The 14,804-nt window shown below is 30.8% G+C and overlaps 1 protein-coding gene across 1 annotated transcript; it reads right to left on the bottom strand.

Annotated features, from left to right (window-relative positions):
• Window positions 1-787: 787 nt before the first annotated feature.
• Window positions 788-2,093, bottom strand: LOC114180621. The gene is made up of 5 exons (XM_028066924.1): window positions 1,970-2,093; window positions 1,734-1,791; window positions 1,513-1,633; window positions 1,245-1,397; window positions 788-988 (listed from the first exon to the last, which is right to left on the bottom strand). The coding sequence occupies exons 1-5, from the start codon at window positions 2,091-2,093 to the stop codon at window positions 788-790; spliced, it is 657 nt and encodes a 218-aa protein (XP_027922725.1).
• Between the last annotated feature and the right edge of the window lie 12,711 nt (window positions 2,094-14,804).

Raw genomic sequence — 14,804 nt, 5'->3', positions numbered from 1 at the left:
ATATACAATATATCTTTTATATATTATACAGTATAATATATATGATATAATGTATTATATAGTAACAAAATAAATCAAATCAATTATATCAAATACACAACGCAAATCAATTATATCAAATAATAACTATAAAATATTAGGGAATTAAAATATTTAAGGAAGTTCAAAATGAGATATTGAATTCAATAATTTAAAACGAATTTGGAAATTCCAAGTTTAAAAACATAGAAACAGAAATTAAGTTACTTATTTTAACAAATAATTTTTTTTAAAGTAATTATTTCAAGAGGTGTATATGAAAAATAAAAACTGATACGGTAAACATAACTTAAACCAAAATATCTACTCTTACATAAAACAATTGAATTATTCCAAAAAAAGATTAAAAAAAAAACAAATTAAGTACATTTATTGTAAATTTTAAACTGATATAAAGGTTACGAATAAATAACTTAGAAATAGTTTTACTGTAGCTGGAACCATTTCTGTTTAGACAATAATCATTTCTATTGTCAACGATATATTGGTTAACCAGCAAATAAAGAAATTTTAACAGTCAATTAAATACAAAAATGTATAGTAAGTAAGACTTCATCAATAATTCATTAAAAAAGTTAGTTTATCTTAGATGAAAAACGCATAAAATAATGAAATAAATGTTGCAGATTATCTAGAATTAAAAGGAAAGGAAGTCTCAAAACATTACAATACCAAAATATGTCTCTTGCGGGAAAGACTAAATAAATTTTCTAAAAACAAACAGATGTCTTGATACTATCATTTTTGTTCACTTTTCCTTTTTAATATTTTGCTTCAGCACCTTCAAAGGAATATTGTCTTCTTCAATAGAGTCCAATGATAGCACCTTCTTTGCTGATTCAATCTTCGGTGTTTTGTTCGAGTCCTCAGTGCTTGGATTATCTGTGGGTACCTCAAATCTTAAGGGACTAGAATCAGTTGATTCATTTGTAAATTTCTTCAACAAATCCTATGAAACAGGAAAATTTTCGACAAATTTAAGCTTTAATAAATATTATATTTAATTAAACAAATGTATTACAACATTAACTATACCTATGCAACATCCACATAATAATCCTTAATTATACACTCTGCTGAATTCTCCATTGCTAGCATATACATCCTTGTGCAACATAAACATTTGACATAAATTTTGTTTGTAAAAAAATAAATAAATAACAAATAAAAATTATAAACAGAAATTAGTAAAACATAGTTCTCACCATTGACTTCATGCCAGAATCATTAAACTTATCAATTATACCATCATCAAAACATACTTTCTTAACTTTGAAAGACTGTTCAAGTTTAAAGGTCTTATCATTCCTACTCTCGACTTTAAATAACAAGCTTTTATCCACCAATTCAGCAAATTCCTTTGACAAATGTTCAGAAATAGCATTTTAGATACAGAAGAAAAGTTTATATCATTATAGTTTATATGCAACAAACAATAGAGTTAAACGTCTTTGTTCATAAACAACATTCTACCTTATCAAGACCTTCTAACATATTTGCGCAACCTTTGTTTAGAAGGACAGTTGCATCTCTATCAAACAACACAAATGTTGTTGAATCTGATGAGTCAATGACTCGAATTTTAACCTTATATCTGACAAAGTATTACACAAATAAATTAAAAGTTAATAGTTAGAAATGACATATATTAAAAGTAGAATAAAATGAATACGAATACATCAATTTAATATTACCTTGGAAAAAATTTGATGACATGCTTATTACACTTCTCGCAAAAGAACATCTTAGAATCTGGATAAATAGCCTTGTTACAAACACAAGCAGTATACTATCAATCTTCCTCGGTGACAATATGTTTAATGGTTCCATACACAACATAAGTCGTTACCTTTGAAGGAAAAAAAAATGTCACAAAATTCATTATGTTAAAAGTACATATAGAACTAATCACATATTATTACTTATTTACAATCTTTGAGACCTTGTATGTCATTCCTAGGTGTAGGGCTTAAGAACTCATCTTCAACACTATATTTAGAGCTCTGAGAAAGCTGAGTTAAGCCTTGTGATGGAGATTCAGTGTTTTCAGACATTCTATAAAGTAATACCACATGGTCAAAATATGACATATAACAATATATCATCTATAAAATGTAATATGTAATAATGTAAATATGTATATGTAAATTTCAACATTTCAAAAATCATTAAATATAGAATAACATACATAGATTTTAGTTCAGACGCCTCTTTAGAATCAACATTGTACTGTATTCTAGTGCAGTACTTACAATTCTGCACTTGAACCTTATCTGTATTACAAATTAATGAGTGCGTATTTTTGCCCTCCTTTAATGTTTAATTCTGGGTATTTAATTGAATTTGTGTGCTTAAAGATTGATTTAATTGGGATTTCCTATTATTGAGTTTATTGAGCATGAGATACAAAAATATGTTAAAAATAGCTTTTTAGTTGCATAAATGTTCTTTGGATATTTTGAAGTGTGTTAGTGCAGCTGCAACTAAGTTGAGCTCATGGAGGTGTGGAAATAAATTGATTAAAGCTTCATGACACTTTAAAGATAAATCCAAGAATAAGAAATTATCAAAAGCACAAAAATCCAAGTCAAGCATTCCATGAAGACGGCAAGAAAAGCTTGAAAAAGTGAAGAAGTTTGGCTAAACTAAGAAGAGAGAAACAAAAAAATTGGACCTTGCGGTTTTCTTTATCTTTATGATAGAAGATAATTTGGGAAAAAATATCTTTAGATATTTTATTTGATATTTTTAAATAATTATCTTATTTAATTATATCATAAAATATTAAAAGATAATAACTACCAAATCTTTTTAAATATGACAAGATCTTCTTGAATCTTTTTAGTTCCACAACAAACAAATATATCTTGAAGATATTGAATTATTTAGAAGATAATTTAAGGAGATTGCAAAGGGTTGATTTGGAAATTTATACAAATACTAATTGGTGATAATTTATCATATATCTTAAATTAATTAATTAATTTAATTATATTAGATATTGATATTATCAACCAATTATATTTGTCAAATAGTCTATATCTCTTCAAATATTATTTAAATATTTATCTTTATCTTTATTTTAAAAGATATTTGAGAGATTTTAGCAACAGAAAAGCCTAGTCCAATTCCTATATAAAGAGACCAAGGGAGAAGTAAAAAGAACAAGCTCGGGACTTCGGAGTTTTGGAACCCTTAAGGGGGCCTAATTTCGTTTCCTTTCTCTCTCTCCATTCTTCTATTTTTATTCTGTATTCCATGAATTGCTAAATTTCTTGGGTTGATTCCATTGTAATTTCATTATGGATTCTGAGGTTAGAAAAAAATAACTTCTTTGTTCTTTTTATTATTGTTGAGGTTTTAATCCATCTATGTCTTTTATCTTTGAATCACGTAAAAAGTAATGGTTTTAAATTTATATGCATGTTGATCATATGAGTTCAAGGGTTTTTAAATTGAATTGAGACTTTACTTTGATTTTATTTAGAAACTTTCATATGATATAATGAGTTTTTACCAATAATTGAGACTTTACTTTGGTTAAAGGTATTTACTCTAACTACAATTAATTGACACTTTACTTTGATTAATTAAGCTTTTTATTTGGTTAAGAGATAAAAGAATAGACATGATTAGGCATAGTAAATTTGATTGAGACTGTAGTTTGGTTGAATTTACTATGGATAATCTAAAAGTTCTCACTTTTAATTGAGACTGTATTTTGGTTAAAAGTGAGAACGCCAACAAATTAATTGAGACTTTACATTGATTAATTTGTAAATCTACAAGAATAATTGAGCAATAATTTTTAGATAACCGATGATGAATCTATTTTGAAAAAGCAATGAAATCAATCTATTTTTCTTTACTATTGTTTCTATCTTATTTTATCTTTTTATCTTAATCCTCTCATATTCTTATTATTTTATTTGACTAACCGTTTTGTATAGATTTTATAAGAACTAACTTGTTCAAAATCAATTCTGTGTTCGTTGAGAGACGACTTTGGGTTACTTTACCCTTTCTATTTTGTTGACTACTTTCTTAACAATATTGAAAAAAATTGAAAGAGATATCATTGTGAAGAAAAGTAATAAACTTACATGGAAAAAGCAATGTTTTGTAGATAATGAATCTCTGAATAGACGAATGCATTTTTGTGAATAGATGAAAGAAAGCCATAAACCCTAGTTTTAAAACAAAAACAAATGTAGTGCATACCTTTAGAAAAGTACATCTGCTGAAAAGTATTCGTCAAATATGGCTAATAGTGATAAAAGCTTGTTAAAGAAGCAAAGCAAAATATCTTTGAAAAGTAAACACTGACCGACATGGCATTAATTACTTGTAAAATTGGTGGGAGATCAAACAAATTTCTTGAGTAGTTGAGTAGTGTAAATTATGATATACATTGGAATACTAAAACATAATTATTACGTTAAAAGATATTGTTTTTTAAAGTATTCATCAATATGTAATAAAAAGTATCTAAAAATTAAGTATTAATTTAATTAACTCAATGAATAATCAAATGTATGCACCGCGGTAAGAAAAGAAATGGTGGAACTTTGATAAAAAAGCTTTTGTACCTGTTGGAAAGAAAAATAAAATTATTTCATATTAATAAACTTTTTGTTATCCTAATTAATAATTAATAATAAGTTATTATTTTAAACTTATATTAAAAATACAGATTTAATGAGACATATATATTGTACCACACCTAATCAACTTAATAAAATAATAATAAAATGATCATCATATTTATACACCAAAACGTTTAAGTAACCAGCTTGGGCTAGGCTGACCTAAGCCTAGTCGGCCTGAATCGGTAACATAAGCATCTAGAGGAATAACCTAACTAAGACAGCATGTGGGCAACACAAACCGCCAAAGGAAGTAGTCGGTTTAGGCCGACAACCTTAATACACTTAGCAAAATCAAAGCCCTCTGATATTCAATGAGTCCACAATAATCGACATACGGGCCTGGGTTAAGGCCCAGACCCATTTACAGCCCAAACTAGGGCCCAAGCTAGGGCCCAGCCCATGGCATGACCAGACATAATTAATGTTCTATAAATACACATGGACCCTTAAAGGTACGCATTCATTACTCCATTAATCACCTGATTTGACTTTTTGAGAGCTTTGGGTGACTTGAGCTTCGGAGTCCCTTCTGCAGGTAACCCCTCCTGGGTCCAAGCAAACATGTACTAACCGGGAAGAGGCCAACTGAGAAGATAGCGGACTGCATAGGTAAGGTGACACTTGTGCCTAACTTATCTTATTTGTTCTATGCAGGAACATATATATATATATATATATATATATATATATATATATATATATATATATATATATATAAACGTAATATAAAAGTTTAATAATACATAAACTATCAACAAAACAGTCTCAATATGAAGCAAAGTTCATGTATGTTTTCACTTAAGATGGTAACATCGATCCAGATTATAAAAAACTTTGACATCCATGTTTTTGCTTTTAGCATCAATCTGAAAAATAACTCGATCTTCGCTACGCTTTTCATTGAGGCCATGCACGTAACATAATCTTTTCCAACCACTGGCTATTTTTACATATTTAGGTCTGATCAACAACTTGCATGGCACCTTTCCTTTTGGTCCATTAAGCACAACAGAGAGTCCACTGTCTCTAAAATATTTACCTAAGTCAGAACTCAAATCCTGAAAATAACAGCTAATTTCAATGATTCAATAACGTTTATAACAATCAATAAATATGGGCCAAATTGATCATTTCAATAACATCAGTAAACAAAAAAATAGAATACATTAAACTCACCAAGAAGCTAGCTTTATAATTATATTTACGAAGCCTGATCTCAAAATGAATTAATTTTGAAACTGTCAAAGGAGCATTTGATCGAATATCATCTAGAAATTTAGTAATAGTTGATGCACCACAACTTTGGTAAAATTGGATTTCAAAATTTGAATTGCCAACATGTTTCAAGAAACAAAGTTTGTGTGAATTGAAGTCATAGAAACTTCTTAGATCAGACCAGCCTTCCGTCACCATTGGATTGTGAATATCCAGTTGAATGTAACATTGTGAACATTACCCTTGTCATCAGCGATAGTCCACCGTGGACCGAGTTCAGTGTCTAATCGGATTACAAACAGTCTATTTACATAGTTAAAATCATACCAAAAAAATATACTTAAGAAAAAAAGAAAAAGCGAAAATAATTACAAACCATGACGATGAGCAAACCTGGTCTTTTACAAAAATAGAAAACAAACATCCCTTATACTTTGCAGCACGTATGTATTGTGAACCAAATATGGATTTTGTAGTCGTCATGTCTATGATTACTATAAACAAAATCATATTAACATAAACCATTAAGGAAATGATAAGTGAAAATCATTGAAAACATAGCATATAATTCATATCTATTAAAAAAATGCAGAAACCCTAATGTTGTAAACAACATTTCATCCATCATTTGATTCATCAACAAAATAAAAATGGTAGTTTGAACTGAAATGAAAAACGAAAAACAATCATGATTTAAGAAAAAAATATATTACTAGAGAAGACATTTCATGTCTATGATTACTAAAAATAATATCATATTAACATAAATTGTTAAGGAAATGATAAGTGAAAATCATTGAAAAAAATAGCATGTGGAATGAAAACTGTAAAAGAAAAAAAATTCATATCTATTAAAAGAATGCAGAAAACCTAATGCTGTGAAAATAATTAAAGAACATTTCATCCATCAGTTGATTCATCAACAAAATAAAAATGGTAGTTTGAACTGAAATGAAAAACGAAAAAAAAATTAATGATTTAAGACAAAAAGATATGAGAAGAGAAGACATGTTCATGTCTATGATTACTAAAAACAAAATCATATTAACATAAATCGTTAAGGAAATGATAAGCGAAAATCATTGAAAAAATAACATGTAGAATGAAAACTGTAAAAGAAATAAAATTCATATCTATTAAAACAATGCAGAAAACCTAATGCTATGAAAAAAAATTAAAGAACATGTCATCCATCAGTTGATTCATCAACAAAAGAGAAATGGTAGTTTGAACTGAAATGAAAAATGAAAAAAAATAATGATTTAAGAAAAAAGTAAATGAGAAGAGAAGACATGTTCATAATATATAACTCTGGCTCATACCTTTTTACAGATGATAGTTGAAGAAGAAGAAGAACTCTAAGACTGTATGCAAATGAAATTGAAATACGCAAATGCAGTATGAAAATTTCAACAATGATGTACACGTCTGTAGTGGTTGGAAAACGGTCCAGGACAATGATGAAATGGCGTTGGGGATGAAAAATACTTAGAGAATAAGTTTCAAATAAAATGCAAATGTGTATATGTGTTTTAAAGACTCTTAAAAACGCAATAAATTTTGTTATAATGAGTTGGAAACCAAATCCATTTAATATTGATTATGGAGAAGCGCAATAATCATATTGCAATCTTTGCAAAATGGTGGTATTGAAATTTTTTTTCTTTAATAATATGAAGATGTCCAGAAAGACTAAAGAAAGACTTGTAAAAATTATTTCGTTCAAAAAATTATTAAACAATTTAAAATAAAGACTAAATAACTTTAAATATAGACTAATATTTCGTTTAATAATATTAGTATATTAAATAAAAATAATTTTTATAAAAGAAATTTAGAGTTAAGAAACAACATTTACAAAAGAAGAAAAGCCTTAAAAGCTCTTACCTTGTTGAAGAAAAGATCATCCATGTCATGCACCAATTCATACAGAAAAAATAAAATCATCAGAACTTATATGTGATAGAAGCGGAAAAAAATATTTTGACCGAAAATAAACTTTTATCTTTGTTATTCGAAATCTATTGTCGTGGTGGTGATCGAAGAAGTTGTCGTGCTGGTGATCGAAGAAGAAGAAGAAGAAAGTGTAATAGTATCTAATAATGCAATATTCAAACAAAGTATGCTTCCAAAGAATATAATGGGAACAGAGAAGGAGAGAAAGTGATTTTCGTTCATAATATAAGTAATTAATGAACCAGAAGCTTCCTTTAGAAAAAGGTTTGCGAATGTGAGAAATGTAATGTTGATTTCGTGTTGAAAATGTGTAACGGTTTAGAGAAGTTTATAGAGTATAAATATAAATAGATACTGGTTTGGAAAGTTGAAATATAATGATTTCATCAATAATGCCATGATAAATATAATATTAATTTCGCTGAAAGTGTTATTTAAATTTCTGCAAATGTTATTTATATTTGCAGAAACTCTTGGAAGCAAAAAATTGACTTATTTTTTATAAGAATACGAAAAGATCTTAACCCAAATTTTATCATTCTTAAAAATTATGTTAATTTCATTCAATACTTATTTTTTTCATTTAAGTAATAAAATAAGTTAACAATGAAAATAATGGACTGAAAATAAATTATATTAAATTAAATATAAAAAAAACACTAACAATATACATGATAATGAATTACATATATTCAAAATTAAAAATTATAAATAAAATCATATAGCACTTTAATATTATTGCTAGGTCTTTCATTTTCAACTTCGAAAAATATTTCTTCGAGGTTATCTGCACTTAAATCATGAAGGACACAAAACTTCTTTCAGCCACTTCCTATCTTAACAGATGTTGTTGTTATTAGCAACTTACATTCAACTTCGCCTACAAGTCCATGCAACACAATACTCGAAAGTTCACTATGGTGATAATAACTTGCGTAGTCTTTTCTCAAATACTGCAAGATAATAGAAATTTGAGAATATTACTTATTAACAATGAAATTTGATTTTAAAATATTGAATACAAAGATAATAGAATAAATTAGCTAACCAAGTGGCTGGCTTGACAGTAATATGTGGTCAATTTCACTTTGAAATGAATTAAACTAGACATAGTCAGAGGATGACGAAGGCCAATATTCTTGAGGAAGTTGGATTGGATCTGAGAGTCTACAGAACGTCTAGAGAAGTGGATTTTAAAACAGCAATCTCCAACATAGTAGATAAAAAATATTTTGTCTAACTTACTACTATAGAAAGATCTTAAATCTTCCCAGCCTTGGGTAATAATTGGATTATGAATATTCATATTGTAGGTAACCTGGTGAACATTAAGGTCGTCATCAACAATGGTCCACTGTGAACCGATCTCATTCCGAGTACATATTAGAAACATTCAATCAATGTGTCCAAATGCCTTGTAAAAGAAAAAAATATTAGAAGAAATAATAGGAAAATTGATGGACAAATATGATAATGTAATTAAAGATAAGCAAGGATCTCTTTATGGAGAAACATCGTAATGAATCCTGCAATAACTTCACCATAACGTATGGATTTTGTAGTTCGCATGGATTCCATGTGAACAGAAGATTGCTAACAAAATAAGATTTTTAATAGAAGAAGATTGGTAAGAGAGCAAAATATTACGCACACAGAAGAAGATAGATATTGAAGTAGAAAATTTAGTTTCCATTAGGACTATATATATATATATATATATATATATATATATATATATATATATATATATATATATAATAGAAATGTTTAGTTATGATAGGTATTCAAACAGTCACAACAGTTTCTTATGATGGTTCAAATATATTGAATTAAATTGGGAACATTTTACATTAAATACAAATGCTTTTAACAAACTTTCATTGAAATCCTTTGAAGAGTGAAGAATGTTTATAGACGGTGATAACAAATGTAAACCTGATAGAGGTCGTACCCTACCAAAATAAAATTGATAAATGCAATATGTGGTAATCAACCAAAGTCGTCTCCCAACGACCAATGTTCTTGTTCAAAACTTCATTTTCCAGACAAACACAACACTTATAACACATGGGGGTTTGGTAGATTCAGTTTCAACACAAAATTACTAAAACATAATTGCAGTTTTCATTAAACAATCACGAAAATAGCAATGATTCCTTGCTTCGAATGAAATTTCACCCATCATAATTACAAACTAAATTGGTTTCGTTATTCCTCATGAAACTTGTTGTTAAACAACTAAGCGCAAGTTAACCACGAATTCAACATGCAATTAAGCAATGCAAACGTTCATGAATTTGCCAGAGTTCATTAAGCATGAAAATCAACTAAAACGAATTTCCCACTCTGAAAATTAAGCAAAAATAGATTCGGTTCTTCAATTAAAATGCAAACTCATACGAATCAACGGATACGAAAATTAGTTGCCCATAGAATTCGAATCAACAACAAAATACGAACTATAATGCATAGTTAAGAGGAGAAAATATAAGACAGAAAACACAAATTCAAAGAGATAATGTGCAGAAAACATTACTAATTGCTCCAATTTGTGGAAGAATCAACAAAATGCATGAACCCTAAACATGAGTGCTCTCCAAAACGTCAAAATAGATTGGGGGAAGAAAAAGAAGTGGCTGCCATGCTAGAAAACCCTAAAAAAGTGTGGTCTCATAAAATTTGCCACTCCTATTTACAAAAGTGTCTTTCTACCACTCAAAATTACAAAACTGTCATTCTACCACTCAGAATTACAAAAATGTCACTATGGGCTGAAAATGTTGAAAATGTTGGCCCAATGACGTGGAGGGGATGATTAACATGGCGTAGACATGACAATGATGTGGAAATTACGTGGCAACTCTCTTCATCTGAAGATTAATATCCAAGCTCCAAAATTGTTTTACCCAAATACCTAAAAATAATTAAAAACAAAAATTAGGCCAAATAAAGCCAACAGATGAAAACACACTAAAGATAAACGATTAAACACTCAACAACTATCAAATGGGTACACAATGGCTAGTGGAATGGAGGAAAATAATGACTCATCAAAATCGACCACACTTACTCTTTTGCACTCCTGGGAAAAATTAAAAAGTAAAGCAAAGTAAGGACATCATAGACATAATAAGAGAGACAAAAATAGACACTAGACAAACAAACTAGAAACATACAAATGGAAACACATCCAACACAAAAGGATTCAAAGTTGCAAGGTATCCATGAACATCATCCAAGAAATTCAAAACATGTCAAGTATTCACGAAGCTCAGGGAGAGAATTGAAAGTTACATAACCTCACAAAATATGCACTGTATCACTCAAATCTCTAGGCTATTGTTTACTCTCAAAGCACTCCTGAAAAACGAAGATCAAATAGACTTGGCAAGCCTCTAGAACTAACAATCAAACCAAAACACATGCAAATCAAGATTGGAAGGACTTTTCAAGGTTGTAATGGGGCTGAGGACAAGGTGTGGAACATATGGATAAGTGGCTAAAAAGAACCAAAGGAAATAGAGGAGCAACGGGGAAATACGTCAAAACAAAGCATGAAAGCAATTCCAAACTCCAACACTTCCAGATTCAATTCTCACACAATGCTCAAACCCAAACCTCTTTTCTTTCTTTTTATTTTTTTTTCATTTTTCATTCCTTTTTTTCTTTTCATTTTTGAGTAGAGAAACAATTGTTTTCAAGTCTGACATAAAATGTACAAATGAGCAATCCATGAACAAAACAGGTATGCGCACAACCACACTTATTGTGCGCAACCACACTTAAAAGATAGCACATACTCCCAAAACAATTTCAAAGCTCCAAAATTTCCTAAGGTAGGATGAATCATGGTTTTTCAGGCTAAGGGATCGTAATGAGCTGTAGAACAATGAAAGGGTATCCAGGCTAAAAAAAGGCTATCAACGGAAACAATCCAAGGTAGGCTCATCTGGTTGTAGGCTCATCGGAACAAAATTGCCTAAATCATATCCAAACATGCATGTGAATCAGAAAAGCATTCAAGAAGCATATATCACACAAGAAAGAACAAAGAGTGGCTCAAATCCTCACACAAGTAGAACAACTCAAGAAAGAGGAAGGATATCAATCTACAAAACAACAAGCAGCTCATCCTCCAAGAGTGGAGGAAATGCCCAAAATAAAACAAGAAAGACAAAGCAAAACAAAAAAAATGAAACAAACAACTGACTCCCCCACATTTAAAGTACACATTATCTCAATCTGACTCAAGCACAATATCAAACAATCAAAAATCAGTAGATGGACCTGGACAAGTGCAATAAATGTAAGGAAGGAAAAAGAAAACTCCCTGAATCATGGTGAAACATAAGTGGGGTCAAGCATGGAAATCTCCTCTACAACAGTATCCACCAAGGTAGGGTTGCTGAGGAATGACTTCAGACGATGCCCATTCACTTTGAAGCTCTTATCGGTGGATTGGCTCTTTATCTCAACTGCACCATAAGGATAAACATTAGTCACAACAAAAGGACCAATCCACTTTGACCACAACTTACCACCCATGAGACCAAGTCTGGAGTTATATAATAACACTTGCTGACCGACAACAAACTATTTTCTACCTATGGAGCTATCATGGAACCTCTTGGTCTTCTCTTTGTAGAACATAGAATTCTAATATGCTTCCAGACGGATCTCATCTAACTCATTCAATTGTAGCTTCCTTTCCTCCCCAGCTTGATCAAGTGAGAAGTTGCATGATTTGACAGCCGAGTAAGCTCGATGCTCTATCTCCATTGGAAGGTGGTGTAAGACCCACTAAATTTAAATAATTAAATAAATAATTATTTAATAAATGCAGGTAAGAGAAGCCTTTATGACATTAAATACTAACTTTCATGATGTGGAAAAGTACTAGCTTAAATGGTTGAGAGTACTTTATGATGTTGAAAGGACTTGGGTTCGAGTCCTATGTATGCCAATTGTGTGATATTTAATTTTATTATTTTCTGATGATGTGTTTGGAGTGTGATGAGTACGTAGATAGTTTTATATGCATAAATATTGGCATGAAAGATGACTTGGTTGAAATGGTTGTGCACATGAATTGCAATTGTTTGGTGATGGGTTCAAACCTTGGCTTGAACAAAATAATTTTCTTTTTGTTAAAACTTACTTTGGCATTAACATGAAGAGTCACACAAACCCTAGCTGTAGGATGGCTGGAAAAGTATCTCAAACCATCCATTGAATGATCATTAAGCTCACTAAATACTTAGTTTTTCGTTTTATGGTCATTAACCCTAATTAAGGTGTGATTAAAGAGACCAAATAAGGAGAGAGAAGGGGTTGGGGAGTCTGCCATTGGTAGGTGCTGTGAGGAGAGGAAAATTCAGACTGAAAACTGAGTTGGGTGTGATAGGAAGAGTAGAATTGGAAGAAGAGCAACAAAGGCTATTAGCGATCAAGGAGTAAATAGAGAATTTATCAAATTAAGAAAGGAATTCAGGTTAGGGGAGTTCTTTATCTTGATTTAATCGTGATTGTTTGTTGTCGTAATGTGCTTGAGAATTGGAAATGCAAAGTATGTCAATTTTTCTTAATTTCGTCGCGTTTCTGGAAATCTCCAAGAACTGCCTGGCGGCGTTGAATGACCCGCCAGGCGATGCATGCTCCAGAAACCCAAATTCTGGGTTTTCACTATGAACCGCCTGGCGGCTGAAGAAGATCCGCCAGGCGGCACAAACTGGGTTGCCCAGTTTCTCTGTTTATTAATGTTTCCGTGGTGTGATGATGTTGGAATTGAATTTCTATTGTGCGTGAATAATTAGCTTGATGAATTATTATTTATAATTGTGTAGTTGCGAAAATTGCATGAATCTTTGTTTGATTGGATATGAGAGGCCACGCAGGAATGAGAGATGAGATAATATGTATTATATATGTTGATTGGTACTATGTGGAATATCAAGAATGAAATGGGAGTTAATATTGAATTGAACAACTTGTTTGTTAATGGAAATGTGTCAAAACGCGTAGAAGAGTGGTAATTGGGGAAGTTAGGCCTCACATCGTTGCAGGAAGAATCTGGATTGAATCCAGAAGTTTGTGAGCCGCCTGGCGGCCCAGTAGCTGCTGCTAGGCAACGCCTCAGTTCAGCTAGACTGTGAATTTGGTGTGTGTTGTGAGTCATTGTGTGTTGTGTGGGATAACTTGGAAGTGGGGTGGAAGGAACTTCAAACATGGGATATAATATGAAAATGTATGAAAAGGTATGATCGAGATATGTGTTAAGCTAAATAATTTGCATGCTGATATGAACCACAGTTATTAGAAAACTGTAATTATGTGATATGTATGGTTGGGTTAAATGATTGAGAAATACTCATGTATAAGATGATGAGTAAGTAGTAGAAAATATTATAGTTATGGAAAAGTGGATTTGAAATTGTGAAACTGTGAATACTTGGTAATGTGATTGTGTCTGGAGCATGATTGAATAGTTGCATGAGCAATATTGTCCAGACCGTGGGGACATGAGTTATATGAATTTTAGACTGTAAGATTATAATACTTGGAGTACATTGAGTGTATGTGGCAGGTTTAGAGTAGTAATTGATGAAGAGTAAATGTGCATGATAATAATCGAATTGGTATGATTTAATTATGTATTTGTGAATTAGGCATGAGTTATTGGTATATGTTGACTTTGGTTATAGTATTATGTCTGAAATATTATGACTGGTATGAGAATGATGTATGGTAAATTTGGGGTCTCTTATGACCTAAGAAAAATGCCAAAAACTAGTAGCATTGCGCTACTAGTATGGCGCCTGGCGGTACGGGGCGAGCCGCCAAGCGGTAGGGTCCAAAAATAGTGGCAGTGGCCACTGTCAACGCGAGGCGCCTAACGGTAGGGAAGTGTCCGCCAGGCTATGATAGTGCAGTAAGGACTCTGTTGGC

The sequence above is a fragment of the Vigna unguiculata genome, chromosome 4 (genome assembly GCF_004118075.2).
Source record: "Vigna unguiculata cultivar IT97K-499-35 chromosome 4, ASM411807v1, whole genome shotgun sequence".
Taxonomy (NCBI): Eukaryota; Viridiplantae; Streptophyta; class Magnoliopsida; order Fabales; family Fabaceae; genus Vigna; species Vigna unguiculata.
Note: the sequence above shows the minus strand (reverse complement) of the source record. Positions and strands in the feature narration are given on the sequence as shown.

Coding starts and splice junctions, on each gene's coding strand:
- LOC114180621 (XM_028066924.1), bottom strand. CDS start 2,093: ATGTCTGAAAACACTGAATCTCCATCACAAGGCTTAACTCAGCTTTCT. Junction 1,634..1,733: donor GTCATCAAATTTTTTCCAAG/GTAATATTAAAT, acceptor ATACTTTGTCAG/ATATAAGGTTAAAATTCGAG. Junction 989..1,244: donor ATTCTGGCATGAAGTCAATG/GTGAGAACTATG, acceptor CCTGTTTCATAG/GATTTGTTGAAGAAATTTAC.